Raw genomic sequence first — 22966 nt, 5'->3', positions numbered from 1 at the left:
GAGAGAGAGAGCAAGAGAGAAAAAGAGAAAGAGAGAGAAAGAGAGGTGGGAGGGACAGAGGAGGGGACGTGCGTCATATTTGCAATATTCCGGAATTATCGTCGACGTACGACGTAATGCACGTTACGCGCCTGTACGCTTTTACCATTTAACCGCAAGCATAGTTATTGCCGTGGTTAATCGCGGTAAAGTACGGCGCGATTGTTCTCACCGAACGAGCGAAGAGTGGAACCGAGATAGCGAGCATAATCGGATGTTGTTGGTTCATCGTGAATGATTTTGTTCTGCTATGAGATATTTTATTGGTAGTGACTACAAAAATAATAATACACAATAATAACGATAATAAATTTACAGTTGTTTCGTAAAAAGCTATTTAAATAGAAGAGAAGTGAGTTTGAAAAATATCATAAATCCTTAATGGACTGTGATAATGATCATGTACGAATGTCGTTTGTTCGCTGTAATCATTTTTTTTATCGTACCGTAAAATATTTAATTAACAAAAGGGAGGAGAATTAACGATTAAATTGGAACAATTTTTCTTTTCTCCTTCTTTTTTCTTTTTTTCTGTTTTTTTTTTTCCTTTTTTCTTTCTGTTTTTGTTTTTTCACGAAAAGAGATTTAAATGTAAATAAGGTCTCTCTTAAAAACTCGTCGATCTGTCTTTGAAAGGAGATAGAAATAAAGAAAAATGGCGCATATATTTTTGTTCATTTAACAGGCTTCGTTTCTCTCATAATCACGCGGGCATGCATAATAAACGGGCTATCCCAAGGCTTCGCGTTCTCGAACGGACGCACTATGCTGGATGAAGTGGGATTCATTGGGAATGGGAGGACATGGAAATTCAAGAAAAAGAGGGAGAGGAAAATAAATAGAAGAACGGTATGAAATAAAGAGAGAGAGAGAGAGAGAGAGAGAGAGAGAGAGAGAGAGAGAACGAGAAAGACAGACAGAAGCTGACCGAGCAAGTTGAACATAAAAATATACGACTAAGAAAGAGACAAAAATCTCCCTTTTTCTACCCTTTCTTCTTCTTTTTCTTTTTCCTATAGAGATATTCGAGAATTTCAGACGATTCGACGCCGCTAAAGGAGATATAAAAAAAGAATTGTAGATGATACGATGAAAATCTAAAAAGAGAAGCGATAGAAAGAAAAAGAGAGAGAGAGAGAGAGTCAGTCCGGATATCCAAGTTAATCATACTCTTTTATTAGAGTAATTTGAGGATCTAATTATTATATGGAAATTTCCTTATTCCCGCAGTGGCCCTTGGTACAATTTTTCCTTTACAAGTTCCGAACTACCCTCGGGCCAATCCACTCCGCCACTGTGATGGTCCAAAAGAGTGAGAGAGTGAGAGACAAAGACAGAAGCAAAGGAATACCTACCTACCAACGTCGACCGTATCCACTCCCTTCACGTAGAATGCTTTAAAAGTTCACTGCCGTCAGAACTTTTGTCTTTCGTCCGCAAAATTAACTCCGAACGTTGCTTGGCCTCACGATCGTCTACCCTTTCCAACCTTCCAACCACGTTCCAACCCTGCTACGACTATCATCCCCTTTCGACTACCTTATACGAGCTAACGTCGTTCTAGCATTTAAGATGATGATCATTTGACTCTTTATTTCGATAAGGTAAGTCAGGAAAGTCGACGTAATTATATATATATATATTTTTTTTTCTTTGCTCTAATCCTTGTTCTTTTTAAAGGATCTTCATTCCCCTTTTTTTCTCGACTACACGACGAAACTTGAACCCTTCTTTGCCTAGCAGACACGTGTTAGAAAGTTCGCTTATTATACTTTCGCTGATATTATTCGCAAGAAGTAGCGGCATACTTTGTTGTTTCAGTGTACAGCTAACATAATTTACTAAACTTTCCACTACCCCTATTCTCCCTTTTAAGAACTAACGACAATGAATTTCAACATTGAATTCTTCTATTCGTTGAAAGTGCCGATGTAAAATAAAAGGGGGATATAATCGTGTAAAACGTTTTCGAGAGTCGATTGAAAAAACGAAAAAGTTTGGACGAAAAAGAAAAGCGAATCAGGTTTTTGGTTAAAAGAATATAAATATAGGTATATCGTGAGCCACTTCGAGAAACGAAGAAGCTATTCTACTTTTTTCATAAGAAACTAATTTGATAATGGAAAAGGTTGGTAGATCTCGAATTCCTCAAAGTACTTTCACTCGAAATAAGAAGCCCCTTTACTACTCGCTAAGAAATTATATCTTTCTAGATAGCGATATATATATATATATATATATACACATATATATGTATATATATGTATATATATAAAGAAAGAGAGAAAGACAGAAAGAGATACTCGATGCTTTTTCCAGATTCGTCTGAATTTCATTTATCAACCAGTGGTCCATTTCAAAGTTTTTTTTTCGCTCACTCATACACAAACACACAAATCGTGCGTGTATCTTCCAGACAGACAGAGAGAGAGAGAGAGAGAGAGAGAGAGAGAGAGAGAGAGAGAGAGAGAGAGAGAGAGAGTAGTCATATACATTTAAGTTTAAAAACCATGTACACTTACTCTCTCTCTCTCTCTCTCTCTCTATATATATATATATATATATATATATATATATATATATATATATACATTGATAATTTGATTTTCACACTCTCACGAATCTCGGAATAACGTATCTCGATAAATCTTCGATCTTATTCAAAGATAGATATACCTTCATATAGAAAGACAAAATCGTCGTATAAATCATTCTAAAATTTACTATCCCGATCGATCTATCTCTATTTCGTTTGAATATTTTCAGTGATAACTAAGAAGTAAAAAAGTATTATCTACGATAACTTTTGATCGTTCAAATTTGGTCGTTCGTACTCGTCGATTAATCTTCTCTTGATTGCTCGTATTCATGTATATTTCGATTAAAAAGAAAAAAAGATAGAAAAGAAGAAAAACGAGAGAGAAATAAAAGAAATAAAAGAAAACAGAAAAGATCGAAAGAATCGATAGGATGCGCTCGAACGAGCAAACGAGTAGGTGAGATCGTAGGTAGGCTTATGATCAAACCCGCGAGAACCGATCGTGTGTGGGCGTGATCCGTGGTAGACGTAGCAAGCAAGGCTAGAGAAACGTTGCGGAGATGGTTGGGAGATAGAGAGGTTGAGGCGGCTGGTCCATCGGGGCCCTGCTAGGTATCCACCGGAGGATGAGATTTGCAGCAGCGTGCAGCGGTTCAGTTGACGTGATGCGTTGCATTATTCATTTCTATCCTGGTAACGTGGAACCACCAACCGTATTCCTACTCACCCTACTACCATCACCACCACTACCACCAGTACCACTACCATCACCACCACATCGGCGTAACACCCTTGACGCGTTCTACGTTCTATCTACAACCTGGCCAACTCTGACAGAGGCTTTCGAGTATAGCAACGTTACCAATACCGCCAAGTCAACCGTATCCAAACTTTAACGGATCATGTGTCATACGTAACGTTAGCTTTCACTTGTAGTCGAAAAATGACAATATTCGGTACCCTCCAGATTTTTATTTATTTATTATTACAGTTCGAAATTATTATATAACGTTCGAGTAATGTTCTATCAGATAGATTCATCAATAATTGAAATGTATGACACGTATATTGTTGAATCTTTTATTTTTATTTTACGAAACGAAAAAAAAAAAGGAAAAAGGAACAACGTGATATATTTACACGCGATATTCTTCATGATGCCTTGTCATACCTCGACCACTATCGAGACGGATTTATTTTCTCTTTTTACGAACGACACGATTGACAACTTGTCAAAGAAATCAATATCATCATAATATTGTGCGATCGGTCTCGATCTTTTTTATTGGCCAGACGTTTGATCACCATGAAATCTTTCGAAAAGCATATTCCATTTGAAATTAAAGTTTACCAGGTTACGTAGATACATATACTCGGTTAGGAAATTGTCGTCGAGGTAGAAAAGCAGTGTCGTAAAGTTTGTACGACTCCGCGGGCCGTCATTGTGATAAGGAAGATTTAAGGGTGGCTTTAGACGGGGCGATCTCGATGATGTATGCGCGCCAGCGTGATAACATTAATTTCAGAATTTACAAGACACATCGCTGGCCGAAGTTGCCGGAAGTGCTGCATTATATCTCCAACGCACAAAGCTGTCCAAGATGCGTTCGCAACTTGGCCCTTCGCGATTTTATCAATAAAAATGTAGCGACAAATGAGTTTGTGTCCATAAAAAATTCATCCCTTTTTTTATTCCTTTTTTCTTCTTTTTTTTTCTTTTTTTTAGCTTTCATTTCACGTAGACGACGGTGACGACTTAAAAAAAAAAAACATTATCGAACGATTCGCAAACACATCCTAGTAGTATTTTGTCCTTCTAATTTGCAAATATATAAGATTCTATAGAATAATGATTTAATACTTTTCTTGTGTGTTATTCACGCCTATTCAAGGATATACGACCTAAGAAAAATGTACCAAGCGTAAATCCATCTCGAATCTATGGTGATTCATGGGAAATGGAGGAAGGGAGATGATTAAACGGACGTCCCTTTAATTACGCCGTCCCAGACGTTGCATGAGCTGTGGTCGTAATATAAGGCCTTAATGTAGACTAATCGCTCTTCTACTGAAATCAAGGCGATAATTACGAAAATGGTGTAAAAATGTTTCCGACGCTTTCGTGACGTAACGCATCCCTTCATTTAATATCGTTCTCTTTCTTTCTGTCTTTCTTCTTTTTAAAGTTGGTTAACCGTTCTCATTGAACGTTTAATTACAACGTGTTTGATCATTCATATTCATTAAAGATTCATATCGAAGTATACGATTTTCTAGATACTTCGATAACCAACTTGATTATAGTTTTATTTTCATTCGGTATTTTGAAATAATAACATCGTCGCAATGAAAATTTATTGCAACCATGTAATCCCCTAAGGTTTTCTTTCTTGCACGGAACTTCCTGCATAAAACGAAGAAACGTCCAAGAAGTTAAACGGTCACATGCTAATTTTTCATAAACCTTACGTTATGGTTCCCTTGGGAGATAAGAGATGACGAATATCTAACACTAAAATACTTTTTATTCGAAAAAAAAAGAAGAAAAGATAAAATGCATGTCTTTGCATATCCGAAACGAGACAAAAGCATGTAAAAGAAAATCTTAGATATTTCTTAATGAGTACAAGCAAATTATCCGAGATCTTGCGTTGTAAATGGGAAGAAAATAAAGGCGCAGATTAAAGTAAAAAAGGAGAAAAAAGAAAGAAAGAAAAAAGAGAGAGGAAAATAACACGCGACACGTTTTCACGCCAATAATCATTGATACAAGCTTGTATCATAATAATATTATAAAATGGACAACATTTTGATCGTCATTGTAATTCATTTAACAAGGAATATAACGATTTAAAATAGATTTGCCGATAGGAAGAAAATATTTCGTTCGTAAACTCGTGATACATTTTTAAAAGTAAAATTTAAGCCATCGCTGAGAGATCTATATATGTACGTACATAGATGTGTGTACGTACGTACATATGTACGTACTCGTAGTACAAACAAATCTTTTCCCCCGTCGATTCAATTTTCCGTATATTCATCCCGAATGGTTTGCAGTTGTCCGAAAGAACGGACAACGTCACTTATCGAATCAGTACCGATATCCACGATTCCAAATCTAAAGCTTCGTTCGTACGTACGTACATATTCCCGATATTGTCGAATTCGAAGCATTCTATTCCCCGACCCATCTATCGGGTGACTACGAAATTGCTTTCGTGACTTAGAGATTCGACCAGATATTACACTTTACCTACATAGAATATCCACTACTTTACATATCTATACGTATATATATATATATATATATATATATATATATATATGTACATATATATATATTATATATATATATAATATATAGTTACATCGAGAGAAGCGAAATTTCTCTTGGAAAGACTAGCCCCTCTCACACACCGTGGCTTTCAGTCGAAATTGCTACAGTCTAATTCACTCTCTCTGCCTCTCTCTCTCTCTCTCTCTCTCTCTCTCTCTCTCTCTCATAGGCGTCCAGTTCGCTAATTTTCCACCGTCGAGAATTTGTTTAAACGTGAACTTCCTAATTCAAGTCTCTTCGTAAATTTCAACCGTCCATCTCTAAATTTAATATTCTCACGATATAATCGTCACTGTATATAATTTCGTTGGTGTTTTTATTATTATAAAATCAAATGAATAAAAGTTAAAATAGATATTAAATAATATTTTAACAAAGGTGAAACGTTTTATGGACGGGATGGGGGAAAGGGAAAGAAGAAAACAAGTACACAAAAAAAGGAATTGTTTCGACAAATAACTAAAAAGTTGTAAGGAATTTCATCGCCATGGATAAAACTGGGATTCTATGAATTGAGAAACTTCTAACATTAATGCGAAGGCGACTGATTGGCGGTGAATATCATTTTAATAATAATGTGCTGGATGGGCTTGGTCAGAGAAAACTTGGAAAATGCTCAGCATCAGAGATAATCACGGTTCGTTATCCAGTTCACCATAAGTTCTCGGACCGTGGCGAATGGAAATTAATTTATGAAAGAGCAGTTTACTTCGTATACCCGACTACTAAGTAGAAACGAAATCTAATGGTAAAGTTTGACCAACTTGTGCCGTCTGTATCTATCTGTCTATCTATCTATCTCTTTCTTTCTTTTCCATAATGCTTCTTCGAAGTCAGAAATTTAAGTAGATAACGATACCAACGTTCTCGTTCGTTCCTTCGTTTCGTTTCTCCGTTCGTATTGGTATCTAAAAGAAATTGTAAATTCACGTGAAAATTTTGTAAAAGAAGAAAAGAAAGATATATATATATATATATATATATATATATATATATATATATATATAAAGAGGAAGAGAGAGACATAGAAAGAGAGAAAGAAAGAAAGAAAGAGAGAGAGAATAGAATGAGCGCTTGTGGGTAGATAGAGGAACATGAAAAGAAATTGATATCTCCAGGGTAAAGGCTGCTTGCACCATTCCGTGAAATACACATCGAAATGATATCCCAATGGAAAACGAGAATCGACGGGTCGCATTAGTCTATACTGAAATATTATCGTCTCTCGAGGGCACATTGCGAGTCTCAGTTTGGTTCGTTACAAATTTTCAATGTGGAAAAAAGGCATAAAAGCTTAAGCCGAAAGTACAAAAACAAAGACAGAAAGAAAAAGAGAGAGAGAGAGAGAGAGAGAGAGAGAGAGAGAGAGAGAGAGAGAGAGAGAGAGAGAGAGAGAGAATAATTTCTAGGTGAAAAAGTAAATTGAATTTAATTCACGTTAATTTTCGATGTTATAACGTTCTCACACGATTTGTTGTAATTCGGTAGTGGTAAACTGGATAAACTCGGTTAGGACTTCACCGTTAGGTATTAGTCGCCTACTTACAAGTTTAGGGTATAAAATGTAACGAGGATATAGATCAAAGCGTTATACAGAACGTTAAAACTTCCGAGAACCGTGTACAAGGGAGCTCTCGGTTTGCAAAACTCGTGGATGCAAAGAACACATGTGTGTGTGTGTGTGTATATATATATATATATACCTATATATATACCTATATATGTGTATATATATATACGATTTCTAAGCAAGCCTTGTGTTTTAGAAACGTACGGACGTAAGTACTTACTTACATAGGTGTCTCGTGACCGAGGCGAGTCTCATTAAAAATCAGATGCGCGATAAACGCAATAAACTACGATTATCAGCCTCGTAAAATTGTTATTCTTCTTTCTCCGCTTATGACTTGACTTCCTTAGCTTAAGGGTTGAATACATATATACATGTATACATTCTTACATACTTACATACATACATATATATATATATAAATACATATATATAAATACATATATATACATATATACATATATATTATACATATATACGACCTCTTTTCACATTGCTGACGTTTGCTTCGAGTCAGAGGCGTGGAAAACTTAAGACGATACTTATAAAGTAAAGTAATCGTGAATTTACTACATTTCCATATTAATTACATAATTATTATTGCTATTAATATCTTTCGTAATGGTGAAGTTGAACAGATTGAAAAGTGAATGATCTTCTTTCTCTTAAAAAGATAGAAACTTAAAAGAGATATCGTAAAATCCATAACAAATATCTTTCGACGGAGAGGAGTAAATCTTCTCTGGTGTCATACCCCATAGAATTTTATGGATGAGCTATGAATAGAATACCGCTTGCGATAGTAAAGTAAATATTGCATTTGCATGTGAAGTCAGTTTGCTGTATCGTCAAAAGAATTAAATCATAGAAACCATCGTTTCTTTCTTTTCATAAATTTCAATAAATCGACGAGAAATATCAAAGCTTTTTTCTCTTCAAATTATATATTTGCACTTACGTAAAAACTGTAATCATTTTTCGAACAATCTCAATTTAATCCATTCATAAGCGCAAAGAATAATTTCGTTCCCTTCAAATTATTCTTTGCGCTTAATAATTTGTTCCTTCGAAATTATTGTTTGCACTTACGTAAAAACCGTAATCATTTCCTAAATAATCTTGATTTAATTCACTTATAAGTGCTGAGAATAATTTCTTCCTTTTACTAACTCGTAGTTTAAAGATGAGAACGTATCGATAACGTAGTATGCCAAAAGTAATTGTAATTTAAAAAAGTAAAATAATTTATTCCTTTAAATTATTCTTTTCACTTACGTAAAGACTATGATCATTTTTGAAATAATTTTACTTAATTCACAAAATTATAAAATACTTATCGACACGATTCAACATTTTATCAGATTATTTAACATAAAATACTATTTTTCTTCGTTATGTTCCTACCTAAAGTAATTCTCAGTTTAAAGACGAGAACGTATTGATGGCGTGGTATGCCAAAAGTACTTACATGTTAAATCGTTCCTTTTATTCACCAACCAGCACGTGAGTCGTTGCAGTTTGTCTCGTGAAATTAACCAACCTTCTCTTAGTTCCCCTCTACCCTTCATCCCAACCGACAACACCTTAAAACTGATTCCGAGTCTACCCTTCAAGACGATTGCCGAGCTAATCGTGCCCTAATGGCGGCGATTAAACCACCACCGGTAAAATTGCGTTGAGTTTCCTTCATGCTTACGCTTGATCCCGTTAACGAATCTTAAATCTTTCGGAAACAACTATAAAACGGGATTTAACGATAGTTCTACTAAGAATTTCTCTACTATAGTCATTATAGTTCACTTACGTTTGGATATTGTTCGATCGATCCAAATAAAATCAAGAAAGAATTAATAGTTTAAGGATAACAACAACAACAAAAATCAGACATTAAATAACATTGCGAGATTGTATTTAATGATTACTACTATATAACTAATTACATTTATCACGAAGAAATTCAACTCAACATATATGTGTCTTACTTTCGCGAAAGCATAAAAAAAAAAGAAAAAAAGAACAGAAAATCTTTATTTTGAATGAATCAAATAAATAATAAAATTCGTGTCAACAAAAAAAAAAAAAGGAAGAATCGTGTGTCAGAAAAATTTCGTATATGGGTCTAAAATAAAAGATTGAAACAAAGATGAATCAACACTCGACCTACATACCCAACTTGGATTTTATCGAATTGAAAGACATTATTTTTAATTGCGAGACCTCAAAATCGGAATGGATCGGTGCATGCCAGAAATCATAAATATTTTCTTACTGGCTCCATTCCAAAATGCGCTATGTAAATAGCCTCGATCTTGGCAATGCACCGCGATGTAATATTCAGATTAGGCTGTAAAAGCGCTTTAACCTTCCGAACATAGGAACGCACGACTTCCTGGTTACTCAATGATTGTAATTAATTACATTCCCTTAGTGGTTATTTTGGTTGGTTTTGTTGTTGTTGTTCTTTTTTCTTCTCTTTTTTTTTTATTTTTTTAATTTTTAATAAAGCAACCAAGAGAGCGCATGTTACTCGTCGTAATATCGCCGAGAAGATAACGTTTTTTGTTCGGCATGCATGAACGTTGAAGTTGAAAGTTTCGCGTTTAAAAGTATATTTCCCAAACGTGCGATGAATCAAGCTGGAAGACACGCTTCTCCGATGGACACGCGATCCTCTTTAGCTTTTCCTCTCGTTTTTCATCATTCTCGCACGTTCGAGGTAAACTTTCTAAGGTCTAAGGTGATTTAAGATTTTCACGTTTAAAATTGCACGGGTCACTAGTTCTATTCTCTCTCTCTCTCTTTCTCTTTCTCTCTCTCTCTCTTTATTTTTGTCTCTATGTGTGCGTTTCTCTCTCGTTTCTCTTTTAGTTCGAGACAAAATCTCGCGCTTGTTTCACCTCTTACGCGCTCGTAAGAACGAAATCTCTCGAGCAACGAGATAGGAACTCGGCGAATTGCGAGTGACTTCACCTATGCTAGCATGCCACATAGACCGTGAATGTTCTACTTGTCCCTGATTCCATTTTCTTCGGCCAGTTTTCGTGACTCTATCTAACTGTATATGCTTCTATATATATGTGTGTGTGTGTATGTGTATAAGAAAAGGTGCAAAACTATAAAGATAAAGATGGAGAGAAAGAGAGAGAGAGAGAGAGAGAGAAAGATATGAGTATAAACTGAATTGTGCGATCAGGTACATGCTCCTTTTTCAAGAAAAACAGATTCAATTGGTACTCGGAAACGTCGATAGAAATATTATCTCGTTTCGTTGAAAATTCGACGTAAATTACTAAATCGACTTTTCGCTTCTATTCGAATTACTAATAACATTTTATTAGTCTTTCTTATCTTATTCCTTCGACTTTACCAAACTATAATTTTTTCCTTGACCGTACCGTACTAGTTTGACAACCTGCGTGTCTGAAAGTGTTAGTTAAAAGCTACGAGAAAACGAGAAATAAAAGAAAAGGTTGGAAAAGAAAAGTCGAAGTTACAAGAAGAACTACATACATTCTACGGTTAGGAAAGGTTCCAACGGGACGTGATAAATGTCTCGGCACTTTCGTTGCCCCTGAATGGTCCGCCTGGAATTCGCACGGTGAGAATTTATGTTAAATTAATTAAACCCTAATTCCGTACCATTCAAAGGCACTCACGGTATTTATGACGGTCATCGATACTACGAAGTTTGCAACGACCTATCTATCGTCCCTTTTCTTCCTTCAACTTTGAGTATCTTTTCCTACTTTCCTTTCTCTCTATCAATTTATCTCTCTCTCTCTCTCTCTCTCTCTCTCTCTCTCTGTCTCTCTCTGTCTCTCTCTGTCTCTCTCTCTTTACGACAGTTTGGCACGACCAAGAGATTGAATTATCAATGTGAAACCAAGTGGTTTCTCCGAACGTTCTCGAAATTGTCTAACTCAAGCGTATGGAAATTATACGATACCCAAGGACTCAAGGAAAACGTTCTTCTGGATAGAACATACTATCGCATGAAAAGGACCATGAGAGTAAAATCGATCGTATTACGATAATAGGTAATTTTGTCGAATAACCAGCACACTTTTGTTATCAAAGTCGACTGATTTATCACGAAAAACGTCAACTTGTTACTTTGATTAAAATCGCTTCTTCGTAATAATTAATCGTATTCATTCTGCACCTAGTACCGATCTAATCGATTTGCGTACTAATGGAGATTAGTGATACTCTCTTGTCGTTACTCGCGTGGCTGATTTCTGGAATTACGATAGAAAATGAGATAGATAGATAGAGAGAGAGAGAGGAAGGGAGAGAGGGAGTGAGGGAATGGAATTCCATTTATTGGACAGGGTTTATTAGCTTCATAAATATAATACATAAGTAAGTTTATAAATTAATAGAACAAAGAAGCAATGCTTTTAACAGAGACATCAATTTTATTATAAACTGAATTTCACAAATTATAGAGAAATAAAAGAAAAAAGAGAAAGATAGATAGATTCGCTCTTCGTATCACTTTGCATTTTCCTTTTTATTCTAAGACATTTTGAAGAAAAAAAAATTATGGTTAAGGGTTAAAGAGTAAAATAAGAGATAGCAGTCGGAACACACCGAATTCTCAGCCATTTGGGTAAAAAGTAGAAGAGTCACGATTCGCTGATGCCAAACGAAATCGCGCAACTAGAGAAAACGAGTGCGAGAAAGAGAGATCGAGAGAGAGAGAGAGAGAGAGAGAGAGAGATAAAAAGAGAGAGAGAGAAAGAAAAGCATTTGGTAGATCGTCTGGTCGACAATAGCGCGACGAAAGCGGTATAGTAATTTCGAAGGAGAAAAATTTTATTCGCTCGAATGAGAAAGAGAGATAAAGAGAGAGAGAGAGAGAGAGAGAGAGAGAGAGAGAGGGAGGGAGAGAGAGAATCTCCTTCGACCCTTCCCATTTCGTTTCCAGACTCTCTTGCCGTTCCAGAACTCGACCTATTTACTTCGACTTGTCGTGCCTGGTACACCTCGTACATAGAAACGAAATACGACAGTGACTTTATTTATAGAACGAAATCGTGACGTTTAACATTCGTGAAAAGACATATTATAGGTGAATTTTGCGTGTACATTTCGAACCTAAAATATACGATTTATTTTCACAGTATAATAAAAATTATCCCATATCTTATCCTATATCATTATATTGTTATTAAATTATTAACAATTATGATTCATATACTTGAATGATCAAATGACATTATTAAAATTATTGAAAGTTGTAAAATCTATTAGAAATTAAATAGAGCATAGAGAAAGTCTTGTTTGTATCAATGAATTTTCTCTTAGAAGTAAAAGAACACTCCATTTTCCGTATTTTTATTTTTTCTCTTTACTCTCTCTCTCTCTCTCTCTCTCTCTCTCTCTCTCTCTCTCTTTCTCTGTCTGGACTTCTATTGGTTTTCTTCGAGGTATGTGTGCAAGTAGGAAGGACGAAGCGCTCTACTTAGCTTGCAACCGACGCGGAGAATCGTTTTCGTTGGGTATACCTCGGTTTACAACGTCGAGACTCCTTCCCTTCCGAAATCCGCCGTACGCCAGGGTATTCCTGACAGCCTTTCTCATTTACTCTAATTATATACCGTGAGTCATGTTCGTCGTTGCAGCATGCAGACGAGTACAGCAACAAAGAGAGAGAGAGAGAGAGAGAGAGAGAGAGAGAGAGAGAGAGAGAGAGAGAGAGATAGATAGAGAGAGAGAGATAGAGTAATAGAGAGAGAGAGAGAGAGAGAGAGAAGAGAAGAAGAGTAGAGAGAGAAGGGAAATAGGATACGGAAGAGGAGAAGGAGGAAAAGGAGGAGGCAAAGGAGGAGAAGGTGGGAGTATAGATATATCCGCGTACGTAAACGGCACCACAGAATATATACTTATACACAGAGTCTGGTATAGCAGTTAGGTAACGCATCACGTCCTTCGCTACTCTCTACTAAGCAGTAAGAATACACCATTAATTTAAGATCCTAAAGGCTTCGTAGCTCGACGGCACTAATTATTCGCTCTGACGTAATACGCCGACAGAATAAACGTGAGAGAGAGAGAGAGAGAGAGAGAGAAGTCGATTGGTACAACCAAATATCGTCGTTTGATCCTTCACATTTCCCTTTCTCAAAGTTAACGACTTGTATGGAAATTTCAAAGAGTTTTCGCCTCTCTATTCAACGTTACATATTCACCATCGAAAAAGAGAAAATTAGATGAAAGAGATAGATACCAGACTATTGCTATGTTCCTCGTGACGATCTATTATTCAGATAACGTGTATCTACATGGATTCCAGAAAGCCGATAATGACGTGGAATCGATAAACAATATCGTGGTTACGAGGCTCGTTGATACAAACGATCCGATATCTGCATCTAGTGCTGTTTGATTTACAGAAGATCGAGGGATGCTGATAGATGTGGAGACGAAGGAATAATCGTGGCTCGTTAGAACACACCCGATATTTCGTTTCTGACGACACCCTACTTCTTCTCTATCTTTTCTTTTTTTTCTTTCTTTCTCTCATTTGTTACGATCGCGTAACAGACCGACTTCTTGTATATTCGTCATGCATATGAATGAAACTGTTTTGCTGGGAGCCAAAAAAAAAGGAAAAGAGACAAGAGAAAAAAGAAGAATGTCGAAAGAAAATGTCATAGGTACCGTTAAACGACTCGCGCTTATTCATACTCGTGCAACCAGGAGATTTCTGATGCGGTAAAGCTTCAGATGATAATTTAAACCTCGAACACAAATGCATCTCTACGTTCTTTGTGCTTTTGAATGACGATGGTATTCCTCGAATATCCTACATTTCCCTACCTACGACCTTTCCATCTTGTTTCATCCCTTAAACTCTATCTACTAGTCTATCTCTTGATCTCACTCTTTCTATTATTTACTTTTCCGTAAGGGAGTATAAACGAATGCACTGTAAATACTTCTGACGAAATCCTCCTATCCTTTATAGAGATAAATTTTTTAAACGAGCATTAGAAACACTAATATGGCATAATCAAAGAAGAAATATCATATATGTGAATTCGTTTTTTCTTTAGTAGGACACGAATATCCTTTTGTACAAGGAATGCCGTTGTACCTGTGGTCGCAAGCATCATTCGACCATTGAATTCTATCTAATTCCGTTTTCATTCTTTTCTTATCACCGACGTTCCAACGTTCTTTCCAAAGTCCTTTCTCCGAAGCAAAAGCTTCGAACGCGTTTCTCTGGAAAACGCAGTTATCTTCTTCCGTATGGATCCAGCTTGAAACTGCTCTCATGTACCAGCCGGACATGAAAAGAACGAAAGGAGATGGAGAATAATAAAAACTGGGAAAAGGCGCAACGAGGTGATGCGACAAAACCAGAAGCCATTGTCTAACATGCATCTCGGCTATGTGCATCACATGCATTCTCTATCTCTACTTTTCCTATCCTTTTCTCACCAACATCCTTTACATGTTCGTTCTTCCATCTTTTCCCAAGAGAAACGGAAAGCAAAGGACGAACGTCGGCCACAAAGAACGCGTTGAATATCCTTTCTCGTATTTTCCCTATTAAAAATATGCAAAGCTTGTTTCCTTTGTTTATACGAATGTGATGAGTTTGTTTGCGAAAAAGAAAGGACATCCATGAACTTTGGATTTCCTTGAAAAATTTTCATAATAAATTATTTATACTGTATCAATGAATAATGTCGTATATTCGGATTGCATTTATCCTGCATTCCAACTCTATAAGACTCGAAATATTTTATTTCAACGAGGACGATCGGATTCGTTCAGTCTAACCATAATAATAGATAATACCTACATCTTGAATCTACATTCCCCAAAAGACGAAAAATACTTAACATTCAAATGCACCATAGAATTTTATAACATCACTCGACTAAGTATAGACATTTTTAACGATTCTTTCTATTCACAACTTTCTTTGCCTTAAGATCGAATCATTCTCGTCGTCTTCATCGTCATCGTCATCGAATCATCGTCGAATCATCGTCGTCGTCCTCGTTAACGTGCCATTAACATTTCATTTTAAATAAGTACATGAATGAACGTTTCGAGAGATTTCATTTTTACGGGTAAACGGGACGTGGAAGGAAACGAGAAAGGAACACACAAAAGAAGAAGAAGAAAAAAAAGAAAGGAAAAGAAAAGAAAAAAAGGGAAAGAAATTTGATCTGCATAGTACGGTTCTCGGACCGAGACCAGTATGGACAGCCTCACAGGGAATTTTTCAGTCGGGAACCGAGATTTTTTGCGAACGGGGAGATGAAAATAAGGAAAAACGCGAGAGCCAATCTCGTTCGTCGGTACGTATTCCCGATAGACATCTGTATATGCTTTTTCCAGAGATTTCAGAAATATTCATTTTAATGGTTGATCTAACGCGGGTATTGGTTACCGCTGAAGCGCTACGTGTTCAGAATTCTTTGTGGGAAACACGTACGGGCAAAATACTCTTTCTCTCTTTCGCTTTCTCTCTCTCTCTTTCACTTTATCTATGTATCTATCTGTCTATCTCTTTCTCTCTAAAAGATGTTGCGTGGCTGCTGTTATTCCGCACGTATATACCCTCTTGGATGTTACGATTAAAGTATCAAAAAAACTTAAACCCTTTTCGGATCTATAAATCTATATAAACCTTTCGGTTCGAAAAACTTTGCGTCTACGATATTTCTCAAAGTTTTAACATTTCGACGAAAATAATGTGTCGATATCGAATTTATAGATATCAGAGAATTCAATAATAATCTTTGGGATATCTATCGATTTGTAATTACATATTATAAGTTTCTATTCGAAATTCGATAAGTATAAAAGTGTGTATATATGGGTATAGGTAGTTGTATCTTAGTATGTGAGAAATAGCAAGTTTATAAGAACTATATAAGAAGATAAAAACGATTCTCCATCGACATGAAATCGAGTTCACGTAGTATCGATAGGAAAATCCGAGAGAACTGGGAGAGTTCGTCGTGCATTTGGAGAAAGCATGAATAAGATGATTCGCTGGAAGGCATGGTAACCGTCGCATAATTTTACGTCGTTTCACTCAGAGATTCGAGAGATCCTTTCAATCGAATCGCGCAACGAATCGTGCATCGAATTTGAATCAACTACTACGTAACACGGATGAGAAATGACGCTAGAGATATCTGCTTTGCTTTTCGTTTTTTCTTTCCTTTTCCTTCTCTCTTTTTCTCTCTACCTTTCTTTTCTTTTTCTTTTCCCTTCTTTCCTTTTCTTTTCTTAACTTTTCTTTTCTTTTTTATAGATTCGCAAAACGAGGCAAGCAAAGTTATGCCATAGAAGTTATGGTCTCGTACTCTCTCATGATTCCAATGTCTATGGGACGCCTCCAAGGAAAAGTTTGCTCTTGACGCGGTGAGTTACACGTGACGAATTCAAATCAGGCGTAAATACTTAAAGCAAACACTCCGTGGGGGTAGAAACTGAGTTTTAAAATAAAGCATTAGAAGATCGTCGAGCACCGAGATAGTTAGGCGGGGTGGTGCCACCCATCCCTCCAATCCTTTCCTCTTTCTACCTTCCCTCCCTCCCCCCCCTAAAAGTTCACCACGAAGTTTGTGTAAACTCAGAAACTTTCGAAGTGAACTAGCTCCCCGAACACAAATTGCAACCACAGTGAATGAATCAAAGAGTGACCATTACGCGATTCAGGATACACAAAAAGGGAGAACCGATCGAGAAAATTACAGAGATGAAAAAGAAGAAACGACGGTATTCATAAAGACGATACAGAAAATCTAATCAGGTCGAAGAAGAAACGATTCGTTTTTACTTCTGTCAAAGATAAGCGATTTTGATGCTGTCCCGATATATTCCAATGCGAAAAGCGTGGAAAGGCGTTCTCACTCGCCACATAGCTGCTGGCTAAAAGCAATAGAAAGTGCACTCGAAAAGTTTTCATCATTTTTAACCACGCGAAGAGAACAGAGGAACTGCATTTGTACTTACCAACGTCTATATTCTTCGAGAAGAAACACGAGAAGATTTTGTCAGAGAGAATATGCAAGATGTTGTATATCACTACTGAACGAATCGATTTCATTCAGAAATCGAAACGTGTTGACCGAGTTTCCCTCAACTTCGATGAGAACTATGATATGGTAATAACCATGGATAATTTAGGAAAATGTATAATTATCTCGACCGTTACGAAGACCGTTTTCACATTCGAACGAGGAACGCAACCCCTCGCGGCAAGTTTATCCAATATCGTTGAAACAACGATATTGAGGTTACAAGAAGATCGCTACTAGTGTATATAGTTGGAACGTACTTTGAGAAGGCCTGCAAATTGCCTTCGTTAGTAGAGAGGTACCCTTTGAAAGTCCCTATAGATGTACATGTAAGGTTTCCTAAATTTCTAGTTACTAAAAGCAATATCTGCTAACGCTACAATCACTATCTTTTCGAATTACCACTTGCTTTCATTAGAAACAATGATAACCGATACGACTTATCTATTAATGGAAAGAAAGTGATTTAACGCCAATGACAACTTCGATTAATGAACATTTCGAAATACTTCAATGTATCAATAATAAAAGATGTATAACGCGTGTAAATTTACTTGACATTTAGTTAAAATATACTTGTTAGAAATAGGTATAATATGGATCTAAATATTGACGCATACAGTTTGTTATTACAATATTCGCCAGTGTATGGATGTACATAACGTATACAAAGAGTCGGGACTTCTTCAAAAATAACAAAATCTTTGTTATTCGCTTCTCGACGAGTAAATCTAACATACATATGTACTTATGTACATAGGTTTAAACTCTCGTATTCTCTTTCATTCCCTTGTTTGAAAATCTATGAATATTTAAGGACTGAAGATATAACACGAGACAGCGTAGACGAAAACGAAGAACGTGTTTCCAAGAAGTTGTGTTGATAAAATGAAATAAAAAAGAAAAGAAAAAAGGAAGAAAACAAAATGAAACAAATAAGTTACCTTGAACGATGAGCTTAATGACGGCATCCGGTGTACTACGATTGTTTATTAGGCACTCGTACTTGGCCGAGTCCGGTGCTGTGACAGGATGAAATTGTAGAGCGTAATTTTTCAAAGAGAGAGAGACCCTATTCTGATGAGTCCAAACATCGGTGCCCCTGTTGGCATGTTCGTGTTGCATCCCGTTAGCCTGCCACTCGAGCAGCTGCATACCGTTGGCTCGCCACTCGAGCATATACACCAGAGAGTCTTCCGTCACTCCTGGACAATTCAACGTCACGTTCTTGCCGGCCTCGACGACGAGCTCCTCGACCAACGAATTCGTGTCATCTGAAACGAGACGTGAAGGTCGTTCCATTAATCCAAATAACTTTGTTTATTAATATTAACAATGTGACCTTTTGTCAGTCACTAAAAGAATAACTGATCTCTGACATCGTGAAATATCACGTAACAGAAACAAAACGTAGAAATATCTTTTTCTATATTTTCATCGGTATGTATGTATGTATGTATATCAAGAAATCTACAACTGTATTACAAGAGCACAAAATTCTCATCCATTTTTAAAAAACTCCCAAAACAAGAGGATAACTTCGCATAGGCAAAATATATATGTATATATGTAACTATATATGCGTGTATGTATACTGCAAACGTAACGATACCAAAAATATGAGAGAAACTATGAAATATGAAATGCGTGAAAGAGAGAGATAGATACAGAGACAGAGACAGAGAGACAGAGAGAGAGAGAGAGAGAGAGAGAGAGAGAGAGAAGCAAAAATGAGAAACAAATTCGAGTTGGTACGATCCAAGCGAATCCTGCCACTACCATTACCCTCGACATCAAATAAAACGACCATGGATTCACAGCCGTACCATTTTACGCAATGTAACTCGTTGCGTTATTAGCCGTATGCTTGTAGCCGGATTAAAAACTACCTGGGATCATATCCTCGCATGCGTGCTTTCGCATTGATTACGAATGATTCCGTTTGGACGTATAAATATCACGAATGCTTTTCGAAACTTCTATCATTTTGCATCTCTTTTCCTTTTCCCTTCTCTTTTTTCTATTTCTTTCGTTATTTTTTCTTTTTTATTTATTATTGCCTGATATTTCCTCTTTTTTCTCCCGTTATCTTTATCTTCACGCGAAAAGAAAATATTTCGTGGTTAAAATGAAACTATCTTTAAAGTCCATAATTTTTCGTATCACGTAAAATAGTAAGTCCAGAATGAAAGAAGAGAAAAAAGAAAGAGAAGAATAAAAAAAAAAAGAAAAAAAAAGAGAAAAAGAGAAAGCTAACATACAGCGTACAAACTTAATTATCCCTCACCACAAATAAGACAACCAGTCCGATTCACGATCTTTTCCTCTTATGGCAACGGTGCTATATAGTTATACCGCAAACTTCTCAAGTTTATTACATTCTGAGTAAATACTCGTCCTACTGTTTTCACCTTACCAACCTCTCTTTCTTTCTCTTTCTTTCTTTCTTTCTTTCTTTCTTTCTTTCTCTTGCTCTCTCTTTTTCTCTGCCTCTCTTCTTCTCTTTTATTTCTCAACGACAGTCCAATGGAGCTACACTCGTGATGCTAATCGTTAGTAAGTTTACGAGTAGTAGATAAGCAAACTAAGTACGACTACCTATGTCCTCTGTGTGTTACTTGCCACTGAAGATAAGTTCTTACCACCGATCATTCTCTTTCTCTTTCTCTCATGAATAGTTTTTGTAGAAAGAAAAGAGATAAAGAAATGGAACAACGAAAACGAGTGACTTCAATTGCTCTTTGTATCCATTATAACGATCCCATTTTATTATCAAGATCTCGTCTAAACTGGTAGAAACTTTGAACTAAAATATTTTCTTTTCGAGAGGCAAAAATGTCTATATATGTATTATATATATATATATATATATATATATATATATACACACATATACAAATTCTAATTAAAAATATTTTTAATTGAAAAAAAAAATGCAACGAGAAATATAAATGAGAAGTATGCGTATATGAAAATAAAATTTCGAATTTAAATGTCAATAATACAATTTTCCAAAAGACGATAAAATTCTGCTCTTTTTCATGCAGGATGTTCAGAACAGATACGAACTTTATCGGTCAATTATCGAGAAATCAAACTATCCAAAGTGAAAGGTCAACGGAGCTTTGCCCCGTTAAGTGTTTCGGTATTAAATTTCCGGAGCAACGCGATCGTTGCAAGTATTCGAAGCACGCGTACGTACTCATACGTGCATAAAGTGCGAGTTTGGTGCAGCCAGCCATATCTCGATACCGCACTTTCTCTCCCAGAGGTGTCGATCCACCTCTGCAACTCCTCGTCCCTCTCCACCAATCCGAACTTTGCATCTGGCGCGTGCACATTCGTAAAAAAAAAAAAGAAAGAAATAACAATCTCTCTCTCTCTCTCTCTCTCTCTCTCTTCCTCTCTCCCTCTCTCCCCCCTCTCTCTCTCTCTCTCTCATTCACTCTATTTTTTCTTTTTTTCTTGTTGTTTTTTTGCTTCCTTTTTTTTTTTATTAATAAAATGAAGAGCGACTGTATAATAATTGAACCCGGAGAAATTTGTATTTCGAAGATAAATTGTTTGCTGGAGCATAAATTAAATAAGAAAAAAAAATTGCATGACGTTAACATTAAAAGTATTAACAAAATAGTCCGGGAAAAAAACAGGAAATACAAAATTCAGTCATAATCCTCTTGACTGTAAAACGGATTTCTCGGGATTGGAGCAAGATATAAGTATGAACTATGAGGTCATTCAAAATACACTCACGAGAAGGCTGACAAGTGAATAATGAGGCTTCATGAACTCGCCGGCGGATTATACGGAGCGGAGAGTTGCCTCCAAGGTCCGTGTAAATATCGTAAAAGGAAGTTTCTCATCCGGAGATTTGCCATTATAAGAACATTGCTTTTAATATCTCGACCAAAAAATTATCCTCGCATTTCGAGATGAAATTTTCATCGTAATGTATGTAAAACAAATTATTTTCCACAGATCAAAATAAAAATCGACATCTGTATGTAGAAAGTATATAAACTGTTGAAAGGTGAAAAGAGCGACAAGAGAAAATAAATAAATAAAAAAATAAAGAATGAAAAAAAAAAAGAATTGAAAAAACAAGCGAACATAGAAATTCTTTTCCAATTTTTTTTTTTTCGTGAAAACATCACGTTCTCTTTAGACAAAAGAGAGAGAGAAACAGGAAGAGAAAAAAGAGAGAAGATGGGCCGCCTAAACTTTCTGTCACCCTTCTCATCTACTCTTTGGTCATAGAAGTCCATTTCGCGCGCAGGTTAACATAATGTAAAAACTTTTCCGGCAGTTGATAACGCCCGCTGCCATTCTGCCAGCACGTTCGTGACAGCGAAATATACGGGATCCTTCGTACCAAGTTCGATCGTCCGAACTTCCTTCCGAACATACGTTACTACGAAAGCGAATTAATGCGACTCCTCCGATTTACGATTCCATCTTATTTTTTCTTCTTTTATTTCTTTCAAATCTTTCGGCATAGGTCTAATTCACAAAAGAAAAGAAAAGGAAAGAAAAAGAAAAGAGAGAGAGAGAGAGAAGAAAAGAAAAATTGAAAGAAAATCGAGTCAGAGTCATACGTCATTCTTATTATTTTCAAGTTACTACTTTCTTTAAAAAGAGAAAAATTATTCGGCCAGGAGTACGAATTCTATCTATCATAATTAGTAACGTTGTAATAGTTCATGCGGTAAACTTCAGCGTTATGAGTCTAATAATGTTTAATAGTACATCTTCTGGTATGGAAGAAAGGTGGGAGGGAAGGGACGAAGAAGAAAGCTTGGGTGAAACGAGAGAACGTTAACAATCCTGACGAATATTTACGACGTCTGTCTAAAGTCTCGTGAACAACGATGTATCTGTCTTTCCTCGTGTCTTCCGTACCTTCTCCGTATCCATTTTCCTTTTCTCTTTCTCTCTTTCTCTCTCACTCTCACTCTCACTCTCACTCTTTCTCTCTCTCTCTCTCTCTCTTTCTCTCTCTTCCTACCTATCTTTTACTTCCTCTTACTCTTTCTCTTTCTCTCATTGCTGGAGTTCTACCTTAATTACTCGTCACAAAGTGGCAGCCACGCTACTTCCATTCCTTCGAGTTAAAAGTAGAAGAGCTACTCGAATCGAGCAGAGTCCTCGAAATCAGCTTTAATACCGTAGGAACATTACGAAGCTTACAAGAGCTTCTTAAAGCTGACGAAAGAGGAGTTTCCAACAGGCTGATACAGTTTCTTTCAACGAATCCACCGAAGGATCTCCCATTACCCTGATGTCTGTTTTGCAGTTTTTATGGAATATGGATTTTGGAGAGTAAGAAGGAAAGAGAAAGAAAGAAAAAGAGAAAGAGACGAAGAAAGTGTTTCTGCAGTATGATCGGAAAGAATGCACGAAGAGAATGAATAAAAAATATTAAA

At 36.3% G+C, this 22966-nt stretch overlaps 1 protein-coding gene across 4 annotated transcripts in view; it reads right to left on the bottom strand.

Annotated features, from left to right (window-relative positions):
- Positions 1-22966, bottom strand: part of LOC127064490 (tyrosine-protein phosphatase 99A) — a 328206-nt gene that overhangs the window by 187033 nt on the left and 118207 nt on the right. For all 4 annotated transcript variants that reach the window (XM_050995614.1, XM_050995616.1, XM_050995613.1 and 1 more), the window contains one exon: positions 18488-18817. In XM_050995614.1, the coding sequence (XP_050851571.1) occupies positions 18488-18817 (330 nt within the window). The remainder of the gene's footprint in view (positions 1-18487; positions 18818-22966) is intronic.

Source organism: Vespula vulgaris, chromosome 6, assembly GCF_905475345.1.
Source record: "Vespula vulgaris chromosome 6, iyVesVulg1.1, whole genome shotgun sequence".
Taxonomy (NCBI): domain Eukaryota; kingdom Metazoa; phylum Arthropoda; class Insecta; order Hymenoptera; family Vespidae; genus Vespula; species Vespula vulgaris.
Note: the sequence above shows the minus strand (reverse complement) of the source record. Positions and strands in the feature narration are given on the sequence as shown.